The sequence below is a fragment of the Aquarana catesbeiana genome, linkage group LG02 (genome assembly GCF_042186555.1).
Source record: "Aquarana catesbeiana isolate 2022-GZ linkage group LG02, ASM4218655v1, whole genome shotgun sequence".
NCBI lineage: Eukaryota > Metazoa > Chordata > Amphibia > Anura > Ranidae > Aquarana > Aquarana catesbeiana.
The window spans coordinates 812377270-812392647 of record NC_133325.1 but is presented as its reverse complement, the minus strand read 5'-3'; the positions used below and the strand labels follow the sequence as shown (position 1 = coordinate 812392647).

At 52.3% G+C, this 15378-nt stretch overlaps 1 protein-coding gene across 4 annotated transcripts in view; it reads left to right on the top strand.

The window, feature by feature from the left end:
- The window catches only part of LOC141129518 (uncharacterized), a 148430-nt gene that overhangs the window by 125751 nt on the left and 7301 nt on the right, over positions 1-15378 (top strand). For 3 of the 4 annotated variants that reach the window (XM_073617601.1, XM_073617603.1, XM_073617600.1), the window contains one exon: positions 7489-7740. The exons of the other annotated variant lie outside the window; for it this stretch is intronic. In XM_073617601.1, coding sequence (XP_073473702.1) covers positions 7489-7740 — 252 coding nt within the window. The remainder of the gene's footprint in view (positions 1-7488; positions 7741-15378) is intronic. 4 annotated transcript variants of the gene reach the window in all.

The following is a 15378-nucleotide window of genomic DNA, read 5'->3' as shown; positions in this document are numbered from 1 at the left end:
CACACTCTTCCTCATTTCCCTGTCCTTCCTCACACTCTTCCTCAGTTCCCTGTCCTTCCTCACACTCTTCCTCAGTTCCCTGTCCTTCCTCACACTCTTCCTCAGTTCCCTGTCCTTCCCCACACTCTCCCTCAGTTCCCTGTCCTTCCCCACACTCTCCCTCAGTTCCCTGTCCTTCCCCACAGTCTTCCTCAGTTCCCTGTCCTTCCTCACACTCTTCCTCATTTCCCTGTCCTTCCTCACACTCTTCCTCAGTTCCCTGTCCTTCCTCACACTCTTCCTCAGTTCCCTGTCCTTCCTCACACTCTTCCTCAGTTCCCTGTCCTTCCCCACACTCTCCCTCAGTTCCCTGTCCTTCCCCACACTCTCCCTCAGTTCCCTGTCCTTCCCCACAGTCTCCCTCAGTTCCCTGTCCTTCCCCACATTCTTCCTCAGTTCCCTGTCCTTCCCCACACTCTCCCTCAGTTCCCTGTCCTTCCCCACATTCTTCCTCAGTTCCCTGTCCTTCCTCACATTCTCCCTCAGTTCCCTGTCCTTCCTCACACTCTTCCTCGGTTCCCTGTACTTCCCCACACTCTTCCTCAGTTCCCTGTCCTTCCCCACACTCTCCCTCAGTTCCCTGTCCTTCCCCACACTCTCCCTCAGTTCCCTGTCCTTCCTCACACTCTCCCTCAGTTCCCTGTCCTTCCTCACACTCTTCCTCAGTTCCCTGTCCTTCTTCACACTCTCCCTCAGTTCCCTGTCCTTCCCCACACACTCCCTCAGTTCCCTGTCCTTCCTCACACTCTCCCTCAGTTCCCTGTCCTTCCTCACACTCTCCCTCAGTTCCCTGTCCTTCCTCACACTCTCCCTCAGTTCTCTGTCCTTCCTCACACTCTCCCTCAGTTCCCTGTCCTTCCCCACATTCTTCCTCAGTTCCCTGTCCTTCCTCACACTCTCCCTCAGTTCCCTGTCCTTCCTCACACTCCCCCTCAGTTCCCTGTCCTTCCCTACACTATCCCTCAGTTCCCTGTCCTTCCTCACACTCTCCCTCAGTTCCCTGTCCTTCCTCACACTCCCCCTCAGTTCCCTGTCCTTCCCTACACTATCCCTCAGTTCCCTGTCCTTCCCCAAACTCTCCCTCAGTTCCCTGTCCTTCCTCACACTCTCCCTCAGTTCCCTGTCCTTCCTCACACTCCCCCTCAGTTCCCTGTCCTTCCCCACACTCTCCCTCAGTTCCCTGTCCTTCCTCACACTCCCCCTCAGTTCCCTGTCCTTCCCTACACTATCCCTCAGTTCCCTGTCCTTCCCCAAACTCTCCCTCAGTTCCCTGTCCTTCCTCACACTCTCCCTCAGTTCCCTGTCCTTCCTCACACTCTCCCTCAGTTCCCTGTCCTTCCCCACACTCTCCCTCAGTTCTCTGTCCTTCCTCACACTCTTCCTCAGTTCCCTGTCCTTCCTCACACTCTCCCTCAGTTCCCTGTCCTTCCTCACACTCTCCCTCAGTTCCCTGTCCTTCCTCACACTCTCCCTCAGTTCCCTGCCCTTCCTCACACACTCCCTCAGTTCCCTGTCCTTCCTCACACTCTCCCTCAGTTCCCTGTCCTTCCTCACACTCTCCCTCAGTTCCCTGTCCTTCCTCACACTCTCCCTCAGTTCCCTGTCCTTCCTTATAGTCACATTTTCCTCTTACTCTGCTCTCTGTCCTTCCCCATGCTCATAGTATGATGACTGTCCTTTTCCATACTCACTCTCCATACTCTATCTCTACTAGTAATGGGTGAATCTGTGTCAGGGTCCCGATCTGAACCTGCAACCTCTTTGGTGTCTGGCCCCAGCGCTTCTTGCTGGACAGCTCCCTGTCTGATCTTTTTGGACAATCTTGCCTTTTTTTCTGGTGAACCTTGAACTCTTAGCTCTTCCCGTGAACTCCTTGATGTAAGCCATGACTCTGGACTTCCTGTTTGCCAGATTATTGTGCTCTCTTTAGCCGATATATTGCTTGTCCTTATCTCGACTACCATTTGTTACCATGCCTTTGGCTTGTTCCTCGACTATGCTTCCACTTTGATCTTAACCTGCAACTGCTTGTTACTGACCTTTGGCTTTTTTACTGACCACGCTTCTGCTTGATTCCTACCTGCTATATCTGCCTACTGGACCCTGGGTTGCTCACCTCCTGGTGGGGCGATCCTGAGGACCGTGACCTGGTACTAACATGCAGCAAAACCCACCCCCACCATCAGGAGCTCTGGCGAACACTGGTTAGTGCTGCTTGGACCCTGCACTTTGGGTGAGCCCACATCATCCGCCCGGGTGACCTGCGTGTATACCTATCCTGCTGGTTGGCGGGTCGCCTCTCTACTGGCATAGCTACTGGTCTCCGTTCCTGACCCTGGACCATCACAATCTGCTTGAAATTGATTCAGGGGCAGGTCCAGCCAACATGTCCAAACAAAATTTGATATGAACCCCATTAAGGTCAATAGGAGGTGAGCCTTGACAATGAATTCTCTACATTTTCAAGGTTAATAGGCAAGGGGTTGTCAAACAAAGTGCACTGCCAGGGTATGGTGACCAGATTTTTTAAATGAAATCCGGGGACATATTTTTTTTTTTTATTGGCAAATGGTAAACAATTTTATATGCATATTTTCTCTTATATGAAATATGCAGTGTATGTGTTTATGGGATGATTGTATGCAAACATCTCCGGGCCCCCTGTGTTCAGTGGGACCCGGGTGACAGTAAGTGGACTATTTCTTTATTTTTGGGGGCTGGGCTTCAACTGCATAGCGTGCTGTGGCAGATTAATCTGCCTAAACCCGAAAATAAAGAAATAGTCCGCTTACTGTCCCCCTGCCCACACTGAGCACAGGGGGGCCGTAGACGTTTGTTTTGTAAAAAGCTACACTGTGGGGGATTAGCTTAATGGTGGACAGGATTTGGGAGTCCCCGCCCGCTCTACCACCCCCCTGCTGATATGACAGATCTGGGGACAGATCCGGGGACAGATGGGCTCCGGGGACAGCGTTCTCAATCCAGGGGACTGTCCCCGGAAACCGGGGACGTCTGGTCACCCTATGCCAGGGGGTGTGTGTCAATGCAAAAAATAATAATAATGTTCAACAGTTCCTGTTAATTAGGATTAAGGTGCAACATTTCAAAAATACACATTTCCTTTAAATAACATTAAAATAAAAAGTAATACTGCGCTATTTCAAATAAAGACAAACAAACAAATCAAATTAATGACCCCGACAGCAGCAACTTTCCTGTGAGACGCACACAGTGCAAATCAAATGGTCCAAATTAAAGTTGCGCTATGAATTAAAAAAGAAGGAAAGAAAAAACAAATGCAAACATTGCAACAATGTAGTCCATGAAGTGATAAGTAATCCAATATATCCCTCGGTGCAAGGAAACATTCACCTGAATGGTGTGTGAATTCCAGAAAAGCCTTCACCTCATGATGATGGCTGCTCACCAGTTTCTTATGACCTCCTATAATGGAAGGTCTTTCCCGCTTGTGGCTATAAACCCAGCCAGGGCCTTTATTCATCCAGGGGAATCACGCTGCAGAGCATCCACCGCTGAAGGAAGAGCCCATCATCTAAGAACCCCAAAAGAAATAAGGCCTCCATAGTATAAAATCTTTTGTTGTTTTAATAGTATAAAAAAGGCGGACGCACAAAAAACACGCACAAATGCACTTACACAAGGAAGTGGTAAAACACGCACAAATAAGTCAGCTGGCTCGTCACAACAGCCCGTCCTTTCCGGGACCTGCACAAGCGCGGTGATGTCAGCAGGTCGCTTCTCCCTACGCATTTCGTCACAAGATGATGTCGTCCTGTGCCGCACCGTGGGATATCTTGGATTCCTTATCACTTCATGGACTGCTTTGTTGCACCGTTTTTGCATTTGTTTTTTCTTTCCTTCTTTTTTTAATTTATAGTGCAAATTTAATTTGAAGCCTTTAAATAACATGCTTGGGGAGATACCTTAAAGGGGCTGTAAATCCTCTTGTTTTTTCACCTTAATGCATCCTATGCATTAAAAAAAAACACCTGGCAGTGACCGCCCCCCCCCCCCCCCCCGTTTTACTTACCTGAGCCCTGGAATTTCCCGCGGCTAGGACGCGCTGTCCCTCTGCCCGGGGTTCTCGGCACTTGATTAGATAGATTGAGAGCAGCGCAGCCATTGGCTCCTGGTGCGGTCAATCAAATCCAATGACGTGGGCGCCGGGGGGGTGGGGCCGAGCCATACATTCGGCGGCTATGGACACCAAATGATGGACTCAGGAGCACACCCGCAAGGTAACCCCCCCCGGAGAGTGCTTCTCCTAGGGGGTTATTTGATGCGGGGAGGAGCCGCGGGAGCCGCCAGGGGACCCCAGAAGTCAGTGTTCGGCGCCACTGTACAGTGGAGGTAAGTATGACATGTTTGTTATTTAAAAAAAAAATAAGTGAAGCTTTACAATCACTTTAAACTTTCCTGTGAAGTGGCTCATTTGCAAAATGTACTGCAGCAAATGTGACAATTACAAAGAAAATAAAATGGAAAATTCCTTTTTAACATACTTTCCCGTAATTTTAATTCCCTGATCACCTGAATGGCAGTGTATGAATGGGAAGTCTCCATCTTCACTCCTACTCCATAGGACCCCACTCTCATACATTTGAGGCTAGCACAGGCCACGTGTTCTATAACTAGCCTACTCACCAAACTGGGAGAGATATCCCATACTGCCATGGAGTTAATAAGGAAAGGAAAATGAAGATAAGTATTTGACAAGGAAATTCCATTTTTCTGTCTAATTCCCTGGCAGCTCATGAATAGGGAATAACTCACCGCAGACAAGAGTGGGGTGCAGAAAAGAGAAAGTTGTAATCACAGTTCTTGACTAACAGAAACAATAAGGCCAAGATTACCAAGATAAAGGTTCTGGCTCCATGCCTAATGAGCCATAAAGGTGCTACTGGAGCACCATGCTGTCACCCTACATTTACTTCTGGTTCCCAGTGACAGGGAGTCCACAAAGTCCACACACTTCTGGTTAGGTTGGTCATCTCTTCTGAAGAAGTCAAGCCTTTAGCCCCATAAACCCATTAGCTAGCCAGCAAAATCCATCCAGAGATGATTCTGGATGATATTTCTTCTCTCTGATTCTGCCAGGGAAGGTGAAAGCGATGGTCTAAGTTCCTAAAAGAAGCTGAAGCTTGTAAGTTGGAAGTAACCTGCAGACATCCAGCAGAGTCATCCTTAGTCTTTCCACAAGTGGGGAGAGAATTTTTTTTTCTTAGAGGATGCTTAAATCACTTTGAATTACATCCCAGCAAGGAAATGAGTGCTACCCAGACTGGGCTGAACTTCAAAAAACAGGTCCTTTGTAGCTTAATGCCGAGCTCAGCAAACTTCCTGGCTGAGGTGATAACCATTAGAAAGGCCGTCTTTATGAACCAGCCTTTTCTTGCACTACTACTTAAAGAGGGTGACCTGTAAGAAGTTCAGAATGTAATGGACATGAGGATTGAAGCAGGACAAATCAGCAACAGTGGGAACTGGAAGAATCTTATTGAAAATCGGCAGTAAACTAGGCCGGTGCTCGATCATCCAGGATTATAGATATCAGTTTAGAGAAACAGCCAAGGCTGGTTAGTCTTTCCCTCTCAAGAGCCTGACCATTAACAGAAGGTGGGATGGACAAGGAGGCAGTATTGTACCCTGCGGCCAAAGATCTTGTCTGAGTGACAGAGGGACTGATACTGAGATGGAGTAGAAGAGAGAACCATGGCGTGTTTAGTCAACAGGGGGAATTGCTACAACTTTTTTGCAGCAACGTAAGGGAAGTTTTTTCCATAACACATCTTGTTAGGTAGTAAGAGGATCACAAAATAGATCACATGGCCTGGGCCAGCCTCAAATTCATGAGAGCAGGGTCCTCTGGGGTAGAAGCAAGGGAAGAGACTACCCACTTGTGTGCTGCCATTGAGTGAGCCAGAAAATACCATTTAAATTACCATTAATTGACATAACCTGGCCACTTCATGCACTACGTAAACATAGCTGCCATGATACCTCTTAACATCCATACAAGGCCTTTATCCTAGATGAAGGTCTGTTATGGATTGTAAGGGGTTCCCCCTAAAAATCCATACAACACCAAACCCTTATCTTTGATTAGGATCAGGAAATGAAATGAAAAAAAAAATGAGTGGGGTCCCCCTCAAATGCTATACCAGACCCAAAGAATTTGAGGGAGAACCTCAGCTAAAAACATAAGCACCACGAGATCCTTATCCAAGCTGGCTGACCAGGAAAGGCAGCAACATTCCCGGCCACATGCCTTTAACATATGGAGAGAGAAACACAATATTCCCCGTGCACACATTCCTGAAAATGAAGAAGGTGCTATGCTAGGGGGGTCCCCCTAGAAGGGAACCCTCCATATGTTTGAGTGAAGAAATGTCACCAGTACACAGAGGATTCTTCAAAATGGACCAAAGCTTTATTTTCTTTGTCACATGGTAAACATAAGGCAATGTTTCGGACCTACGCAGAGCCCCTTCGTCAGGCAGGTCACATGCCTAACAAAGGGGCAATGTGTGGCTCCGCAACGTTGCATTATGTTTACCATGTGACAAAGAAAATAAAGCTTTGGTCCATTTTGAAGAATCCTCTGTGTACTGGTGACATTTCTTCACTCAACCTTGTATCCATGTTCATGAGGATAAGGGATTCTTCTCCACATTCTTAGCTGAGTAGATATGGAATTCTGCAGGGGAAATAATAAAATAAAGTGACCCCCAGATTTCCAGCCTACCTTTACCTGAATGAGTAGGGGGTATATATTCTGACAAACTCCTCCACAGCTGAATGTCAACATATGGACTGGGCTCTGGCTGACGTCTGTGTCCAAATAGGATCATGACCCTATTTGGTCCTCTCCCAGGATTCCCATCAGCATTTTTATGAGCCACCAAGTATAGGGATTGTGGTTGCTAGGATGCTGGTGGCCGCCTTCACCTTGGCAACCAACAACCCTAGCATCCTGCGAGGTGCTACTACCATTTTTTACTGGCAATAGTAATACCACCAAATAATCAATGGCTGAAGCTGCTTACATCAAGAGGTTTGGGTGGGCAAAAAGGCTGAATAGTTTGGCTGGTCTTTGACCCACAAACAAGCGGGTACGAAGCAAACCCTGCACTGCCAAACACTCGAGCACCAACCCTAATCCTGCCCCACATTCACACTCTGCTCCTTGTTCTTTCCCATGCTCACTGTACAATTCCTCATCTTCCTTGTAGTAACATTACAATTCCTCATCCTTCCCCATACTCTGCTCCTCTCATCTTCCCTTTCTCTCTTTTCTTCTCCTCTCCTCACCTCACCTGTACACGCTTCTTCTTTTTACCTTTATTTCCTTTCTTCCCCTTTCCTCTCGTCTCCTCTTCTCTTTCCTCATCATCTCTTCCTTTGTAAGTTTCCTCAATGTCTTTTCAGCTCCACCCTCTACACCTCAGGTGATCTTCTCTTGTCAAAACAATGGAAGTGTCATTGTCTCCTGTGTGGTAGAGAAGGACCAGAATGTCACTTATAAATGGACAGTGAATGGGACAGTATTTTATAGAGAAAACTCCAGTAATGTGACCTTCTCTAAAGAAGAACTCAAGACTGTCCCAATGAATGTCAGCTGCTCTGTACAAAACTCAGTGAGCATGAAAGAGAGCAACACCACCCAAATCTCCTGCCCAGGTGAGTAGAGAGTGACCTCTCCTCCCTGTCCTTCCTTATGTTCACACTCTGCTCCTTGTCCTTTACCACACTCACACTCTGATCCTTGTCCTTTACCACACTCACACTCTGCTCCTTGTCCTTCCCCACACTCACACTCTGCTCCTTGTCCTTCCCCACACTCACACTCTGCTCCTTGCCCTTACCCACACTCACACTCTGCTCCTTGTCCTTTACCACACTCACACTCTGCTCCTTGTCCTTCTCCACACTCACACTCTGCTCCACGTCCTTCTCCACACTCACACTCTGCTCCTTGTCCTTCTCCACACTCACACTCTGCTCCTTGTCCTTCCCCACACTCACACTCTGCTCCTTGTCCTTTACCACACTCACACTCTGCTCCTTGTCCTTTACCACACTCACACTCTGCTCCTTGTCCTTTACCACACTCACACTCTGATCCTTGTCCTTCCCCACACTCACACTCTGCTCCTTGTCCTTCTTCACACTCACACTCTGCTCCTTGTCCTTTACCACACTCACACTCTGCTCCTTGTCCTTCTCCACACTCACACTCTGCTCCTTGTCCTTCCTTATCTTCACACTCTGCTCCTTGTCCTTTACCACACTCACACTCTGCTCCTTGTCCTTTACCACACTCACACTTTGCTCCTTGTCCTTCCCCACACTCTCCCTCAGTTCCCTGTCCTTCCTCACACTCTCCCTCAGTTCCCTGTCCTTCCTCACACTCTCCCTCAGTTCCCTGTCCTTCCTCACACTCTCCCTCAGTTCCCTGTCCTTCCTCACACTCTCCCTCAGTTCCCTGTCCTTCCCCACACTCTCCCTCAGTTCCCTGTCCTTCCCCACACTCTCCCTCAGTTCCCTGTCCTTCCTCACACTCTCCCTCAGTTCCCTGTCCTTCCTCACACTCTCCCTCAGTTCCCTGTCCTTCCTCACACTCTCCCTCAGTTCCCTGTCCTTCCTCACACTCTTCCTCAGTTCCCTGTCCTTCCCCACACTCTCCCTCAGTTCCCTGTCCTTCCTCACACTCTCCCTCAGTTCCCTGTCCTTCCTCACATTCTTCCTCAGTTCCCTGTCCTTCCCCACACTCTCCCTCAGTTCCCTGTCCTTCCTCACACTCTTCCTCAGTTCCCTGTCCTTCCCCATACTCTCCCCCAGTTCCCTGTCCTTTCCCACACTCTCACTCAGTTCCCTGTCCTTCCTCACACTCTCCCTCAGTTCCCTGTCCTTCCCCACACTCTTTCTCAGTTCCCTGTCCTTCCTCACACTCTCCCTCAGTTCCCTGTCCTTCCTCACACTCTCCCTCAGTTCCCTGTCCTTCCTCACACTCTCCCTCAGTTCCCTGTCCTTCCTCAGTTCCCTGTCCTTCCTCACACTCCCCCTCAGTTCCCTGTCCTTCCCCACACTCTCCCTCAGTTCCCTGTCCTTCTCCACACTCTCCCTCAGTTCCCTGTCCTTCCTCACACTCTCCCTCAGTTCCCTGTCCTTCCTCACACTCTCCCTCAGTTCCCTGTCCTTCCTCACACTCTCCCTCAGTTCCCTGTCCTTCCTCACACTCCCCCTCAGTTCCCTGTCCTTCCCCACACTCTCCCTCAGTTCCCTGTCCTTCTCCACACTCTCCCTCAGTTCCCTGCCCTTCCTCACACTCTCCCTCAGTTCCCTGTCCTTCCTCACACTCTCCCTCAGTTCCCTGCCCTTCCTCACACTCTCCCTCAGTTCCCTGTCCTTCCTCGCACTCTCCCTCAGTTCCCTGTCCTTCCTCACACTCTCCCTCAGTTCCCTGTCCTTCCCCGCACTCTCCCTCAGTTCTCTGTCCTTCCCCGCACTCTCCCTCAGTTCCCTGTCCTTCCTCACACTCTCCCTCAGTTCCCTGTCCTTCCTCACACTCTCCCTCATTTCCCTGTCCTTCCTCACACTCTCCCTCAGTTCCCTGTCCTTCCTCACACTCTCCCTCAGTTCCCTGTCCTTCCCCACACTCTCCCTCAGTTCCCTGCCCTTCCTCACACTCTCCCTCAGTTCCCTGTCCTTCCCCACACTCTCCCTCAGTTCCCTGTCCTTCCTCACACTCTCCCTCAGTTCCCTGTCCTTCCCCACACACTCCCTCAGTTCCCTGTCCTTCCTCACACTCTCCCTCAGTTCCCTGTCCTTCCTCACACTCTCCCTCAGTTCCCTGTCCTTCCTCACACTCTCCCTCAGTTCCCTGTCCTTCCTCACACTCTCCCTCAGTTCCCTGTCCTTATAGTCACATTTTTCCTCTTACTCTGCTCTCTGTCCTTCCCCATGCTCATAGTATGATGACTGTCCTTTTCCATACTCACTCTCCATACTCTATCTCTACTAGTAATGGGTGAATCTGTGTCAGGGTCTCGATCTGAACCTGCAACCTCTTTGGTGTCTGGCCCCAGCGCTTCTTGCTGGACAGCTCCCTGTCTGATCTTTTTGGACAATCTTGCCTTTTTTTCTGGTGAACCTTGAACTCTGAGCTCTTCCCGTGAACTCCTTGATGTAAGCCATGACTCTGGACTTCCTGTTTGCCAGATTATTGTGCTCTCTTTAGCCGATATCTTGCCTGTCCTTATCTCGACTACCATTTGTTACCATGCCTTTGGCTTGTTCCTCGACTATGCTTCCACTTTGATCTCAACCTGCAACTGCTTGTTACTGACCTTTGGCTTTTTTACTGACCACGCTTCTGCTTGATTCCTACCTGCTATATCTGCCTACTGGACCCTGGGTTGCTCACCTCCTGGTGGGGCGATCCTGAGGACCGTGACCTTATACTAACATGCAGCAAAACCCTCCCCCACCATCAGGAGCTCTGGCGAACACTGGTTAGTGCTGCTTGGACCCTGCACTTTGGGTGAGCCCACATCATCCGCCCGGGTGACCTGCGTGTATACCTATCCTGCTGGTTGGCGGGTCGCCTCTCTACTGGCATAGCTACTGGTCTCCGTTCCTGACCCTGGGCAATGACAATCTGCTTGAAATTGATTCAGGGGCAGGTCCAGCCAACATGTCCAAACAAAATTCGATATGAACCCCATTAAGGTCAATGGGAGGTGAGTCTTGACAATGAATTCTCTACATTTTCAAGATTAATAGGCAAGGGGTTGTCAAACAAAGTGCACTGCCAGGGTAAGGTGACCAGATTTTTAAAATGAAATCCGGGGACATATTTTTTTTTTATTGGCAAATGGTAAACAATTTTATATGCATATTTTCTCTTATATGAAATATGCAGTGTATGTGTTTATGGGATGATTGTATGCAAACATCTCCGGGCCCCCTGTGTTCAGTGGGAGCCGGGTGACAGTAAGTGGACTATTTCTTTATTTTTGGGGGCTTGGCTTCAACTGTATAGCGTGCTGTGGCCAGGGCCGGACTGGGAATAAAAACCAGCCCTGGAAATAATTTCATACCAGCCCCATAGCATTTTTATACCAGCCCAACCGCATAACGTCATTATTTTTTTGTTCACAAAAGGGAAAACCATGCATTTTAAAGCACATTTGAAGAGTGCATTATATATAGATAAGAGAGACATGGAATTTACAAACAGCAGCAATTTTTTATTTTTTTACTGGCAAAAATCATGGCATTTACTGGCACATTTTTTACTGATACTGCAAAAAAAAGGTGCCGTAAATGGCAGGTTTCAGTGCAAATATCAATATTTAAGCAATAAACTGCTATTAGCAATGTGTAAAGTCAAACACCATATTTCTCCTCTTACATGAAGGTCAGATTAATATAACCCAGCACAGAGTTCCCCCCATACATCAGGAGGATTCCCCTTTACAGTGCAAGGGAACTCTGACATAAAGGGGAACATTGCAGATCATGATCTAAGCGGGAACTCTGATATAAAAGGGGGGCACTGGTGACCAGAGACCCCACTTATATCAGAGTCCATTGCTTTCCCCTTTACATCAGAGTTCTCACTTACATCAGGGTCTGCAGAATTGCCCTTTACATCAGAGTCCCCCCTTGCACTGTAAGGTGGAATCCTGCAGACTGTGATGTAAAGGGGAACTCTGGGAATGTGGGGAGGACTCTGGTGACCAGAGACCACCTTCTGCAGAAAGAAAACACTAAGGTACGGGGCTTACTGATATAAGGGGGAAACCTATATATCAGTGCCCCCTTACAATATTGTATTGACCCCCCCCCCCTCTCAGGTAGGCCTGGCGGCGCTGTCACTGACCTCCTCTCGGGTGCACCGTACAGGGCTCAGTCAGTCGGCTCCAGCTCGGTGGCTCTGGTTTTATCCCATAGTTTCCTCTCCGTAGTCTATACATGTCTGACTTCTCTCATGACCCCCATCCCTGAGGCACTCCCACTGTTGACTCCGCTCCAGACTGCAGACGTGATATAAGACAAGAGATGGTCAGAGGCTGCGGATGGTGCAGGAGAGGTCAGAGGCTGCGGATGGTACAGGAGAGGTCAGAGGCTGAGGAGGGGACGACAGGAGGTCAGAGGCTGAGGAGGGGACGAGAAGAGGTCAGAGGCTGAGGAGGGGACGACAGGAGGTCAGAGGCTGAGGAGGGGACGAGAAGAGGTCAGAGGCTGAGGAGGGGACGAGAAGAGGTCAGAGGCTGAGGAGGGGACGAGAAGAGGTCAGAGGCTGAGGAGGGGATGAGAAGAGGTCAGAGGCTGAGGAAGGGATGACAGGAGGTCAGAGGCTGCAGGGGGGACAGGTGGTCAGAGGCTGTGGGGGGGGGGACAGGAGGTCAGAGGCTGCAGGGGGGACAGGAGGTCAGAGGCTGCAGGGGGGGACAGGTGGTCAGAGGCTGCAGGGATGGGCAGGAGGTCAGAGGCTGCAGGGGGGGACAGGAGGTCAGAGGCTGCGGGGGGGGACAGGAGGTCAGAGGCTGCAGGGGGGGGACAGGTGGTCAGAGGCTACAGGGGTGGGCAGGAGGTCAGAGGCTGCGGAGGGGGGCAGGAGGTCAGAGGCTGCAGGGGGGGACAGGAGGTCAGAGGCTGCGGGGGGGGGGGGCAGGAGGTCAGAGGCTGCAGGGGGGGACAGGAGGTCAGAGGCTGCGGGGGGGGGGGACAGGAGGTCAGAGGCTGCGGGGGGGGACAGGAGGTCAGAGGCTGCGGGGGGGGACAGGAGGTCAGAGGCTGCGGGGGGGGGGACAGGAGGTCAGAGGCTGCGGGGGGGGGGGCAGGAGGTCAGAGGCTGCAGGGGGGGGACAGGAGGTCAGAGGCTGCGGGGGGGGGGACAGGAGGTCAGAGGCTGCGGGGGGGGGACAGGAGGTCAGAGGCTGCGGGGGGGGGGCAGGAGGTCAGAGGCTGCGGGGGGGACAGGAGGTCAGAGGCTGCGGGGGGGGGACAGGAGGTCAGAGGCTGCGGGGGAGGGACAGGAGGTCAGAGGCTGCGGGGGGGGGGACAGGTGGTCAGAGGCTGCAGGGGGGGGACAGGTGGTCAGAGGCTGCGGGGGGGGACAGGAGGTCAGAGGCTGCGGGGGGGGACAGGAGGTCAGAGGCTGCGGGGGGGGGACAGGAGGTCAGAGGCTGCGGGGGGGGGGGACAGGAGGTCAGAGGCTGCGGGGGGGGACAGGAGGTCAGAGGCTGCGGGGGGGGGGGACAGGAGGTCAGAGGCTGTGGGGGGGGGGGCAGGAGGTCAGAGGCTGCAGGGGGAGACAGGAAGTCAGAGGCTGCAGGGGAGACAGGTGGTCAGAGGCTGCAGGGGGGGGGCAGGAGGTCAGAGGTTGCAGGGGGGGACAGGTGGTCAGAGGCTACAGGGGGGGGGCAGGAGGTCAGAGGCTACAGGGGGGGGGCAGGAGGTCAGAGGCTGCAGGGGGGGGACAGGTGGTCAGAGGCTGCAGGGGGGGGGACAGGTGGTCAGAGGCTGCAGGGGGGGGGGACAGGTGGTCAGAGGCTGCAGGGGGGGGACAGGTGGTCAGAGGCTGCGGGGGGGGGACAGGAGGTCAGAGGCTGCGGGGGGGGGGGACAGGAGGTCAGAGGCTGCGGGGGGGGACAGGAGGTCAGAGGCTGCGGGGGGGGGGGACAGGAGGTCAGAGGCTGCGGGGGGGGACAGGAGGTCAGAGGCTGCGGGGGGGGCAGGAGGTCAGAGGCTGCAGGGGGGAGACAGGAAGACAGAGGCTGCAGGGGGGGGCAGGTGGTCAGAGGCTGCAGGGGGGGGGCAGGAGGTCAGAGGTTGCAGGGGGGGGACAGGTGGTCAGAGGCTACAGGGGGGGGCAGGAGGTCAGAGGCTGCAGGGGGGGAGACAGGAAGACAGAGGCTGCAGGGGGGGACAGGTGGTCAGAGGCTGCAGGGGGGGCAGGAGGTCAGAGGTTGCAGGGGGGGACAGGTGGTCAGAGGCTGCAGGGGGGGACAGATGGTCAGAGGCTGCAGGGGGGAGACAGGAGGTCAGAGGCTGCAGGGGGGGACAGGTGGTCAGAGGCTCCAGGGGGGGACAGATGGTCAGAGGCTGCAGGGGGGGGCAGGAGGTCAGAGGCTGCAGGGGGGGGGACAGGAGGTCAGAGGCTGCAGGGGGGGACAGGTGGTCAGAGGCTACAGGGGGGGGGCAGGAGGTCAGAGGCTGCAGGGGGGGGACAGGAGGTCAGAGGCTGCAGGGGGGGGACAGGTGGTCAGAGGCTGCAGGGGGGGGACAGGTGGTCAGAGGCTGCAGGGGGGGGACAGGTGGTCAGAGGCTGCAGGGGGGGACAGGTGGTCAGAGGCTGCAGGGGAGGGGGGCAGGAGGTCAGAGGCTGCAGGGGGGGGGCAGGAGGTCAGAGGCTGCAGGGGGGAGACAGGAAGTCAGAGGCTGCAGGGGGGGGGGGGGCAGGAGGTCAGAGGCTGCAGAGGGGGGGACAGGAGGTCAGAGGCTGCACCGTTTTTGCATTTGTTTTTTCTTTTCTTCTTTTTTTAGTTTATAGCGCAAATTTAATTTGAACCCTTTAAATAACATGCTTGGGGAGATACCTTAAAGGGGTTGTAAACCTTCTTGTTTTTTCACCTTAATGCATCCTATGCATTAAAAAAAAAACACCTGGCAGTGACCGCCCCCCCCCCCCCCCCCCCCCCCCCCCCATTTTACATACCTGAGCCCTGGAATTTCCCGCGGCAAGGACGCGCTGTCCCTCTGCCCGGGGTTCTCGGCACTTGATTAGATAGATTGAGAGCAGCGCAGCCATTGGCTCCCGGTGCGGTCAATCAAATCCAATGACGTGGGCGTCGGGGGGGGTGGGGCCGAGTCATACATTCGGCAGCTATGGACACCAAATGATGGACTCCCGCACACCCGCAAGGTAATCCCCCCCCGGAGAGTGCTTCTCCTAGGGGGTTATTTGATGCGGGGAGGAGCCGCGGGAGCCGCCAGGGGACCCCAGAAGTCAGTGTTCGGCGCCACTGTACAGTGGAGGTAAGTATGACATGTTTGTTATTTAAAAAAAAAATAATTGAAGCTTTACAATCACTTTAAACTTTCCTGTGAAGTGGCTCATTTGCAAAATGTACTGCAGCAAATGTGACAATTACAAAGAAAATAAAATGGGAAATTCCCTTTCACATACTTTCCCGTAATTTTAATTCCCTGATCACCTCAATGGCAGTGTATGAATGGGAAGTCTCCATCCTCACTCCTACTCCATAGGACCCCACTCTCATACATTTGAGGCTAGCACAGGCCACA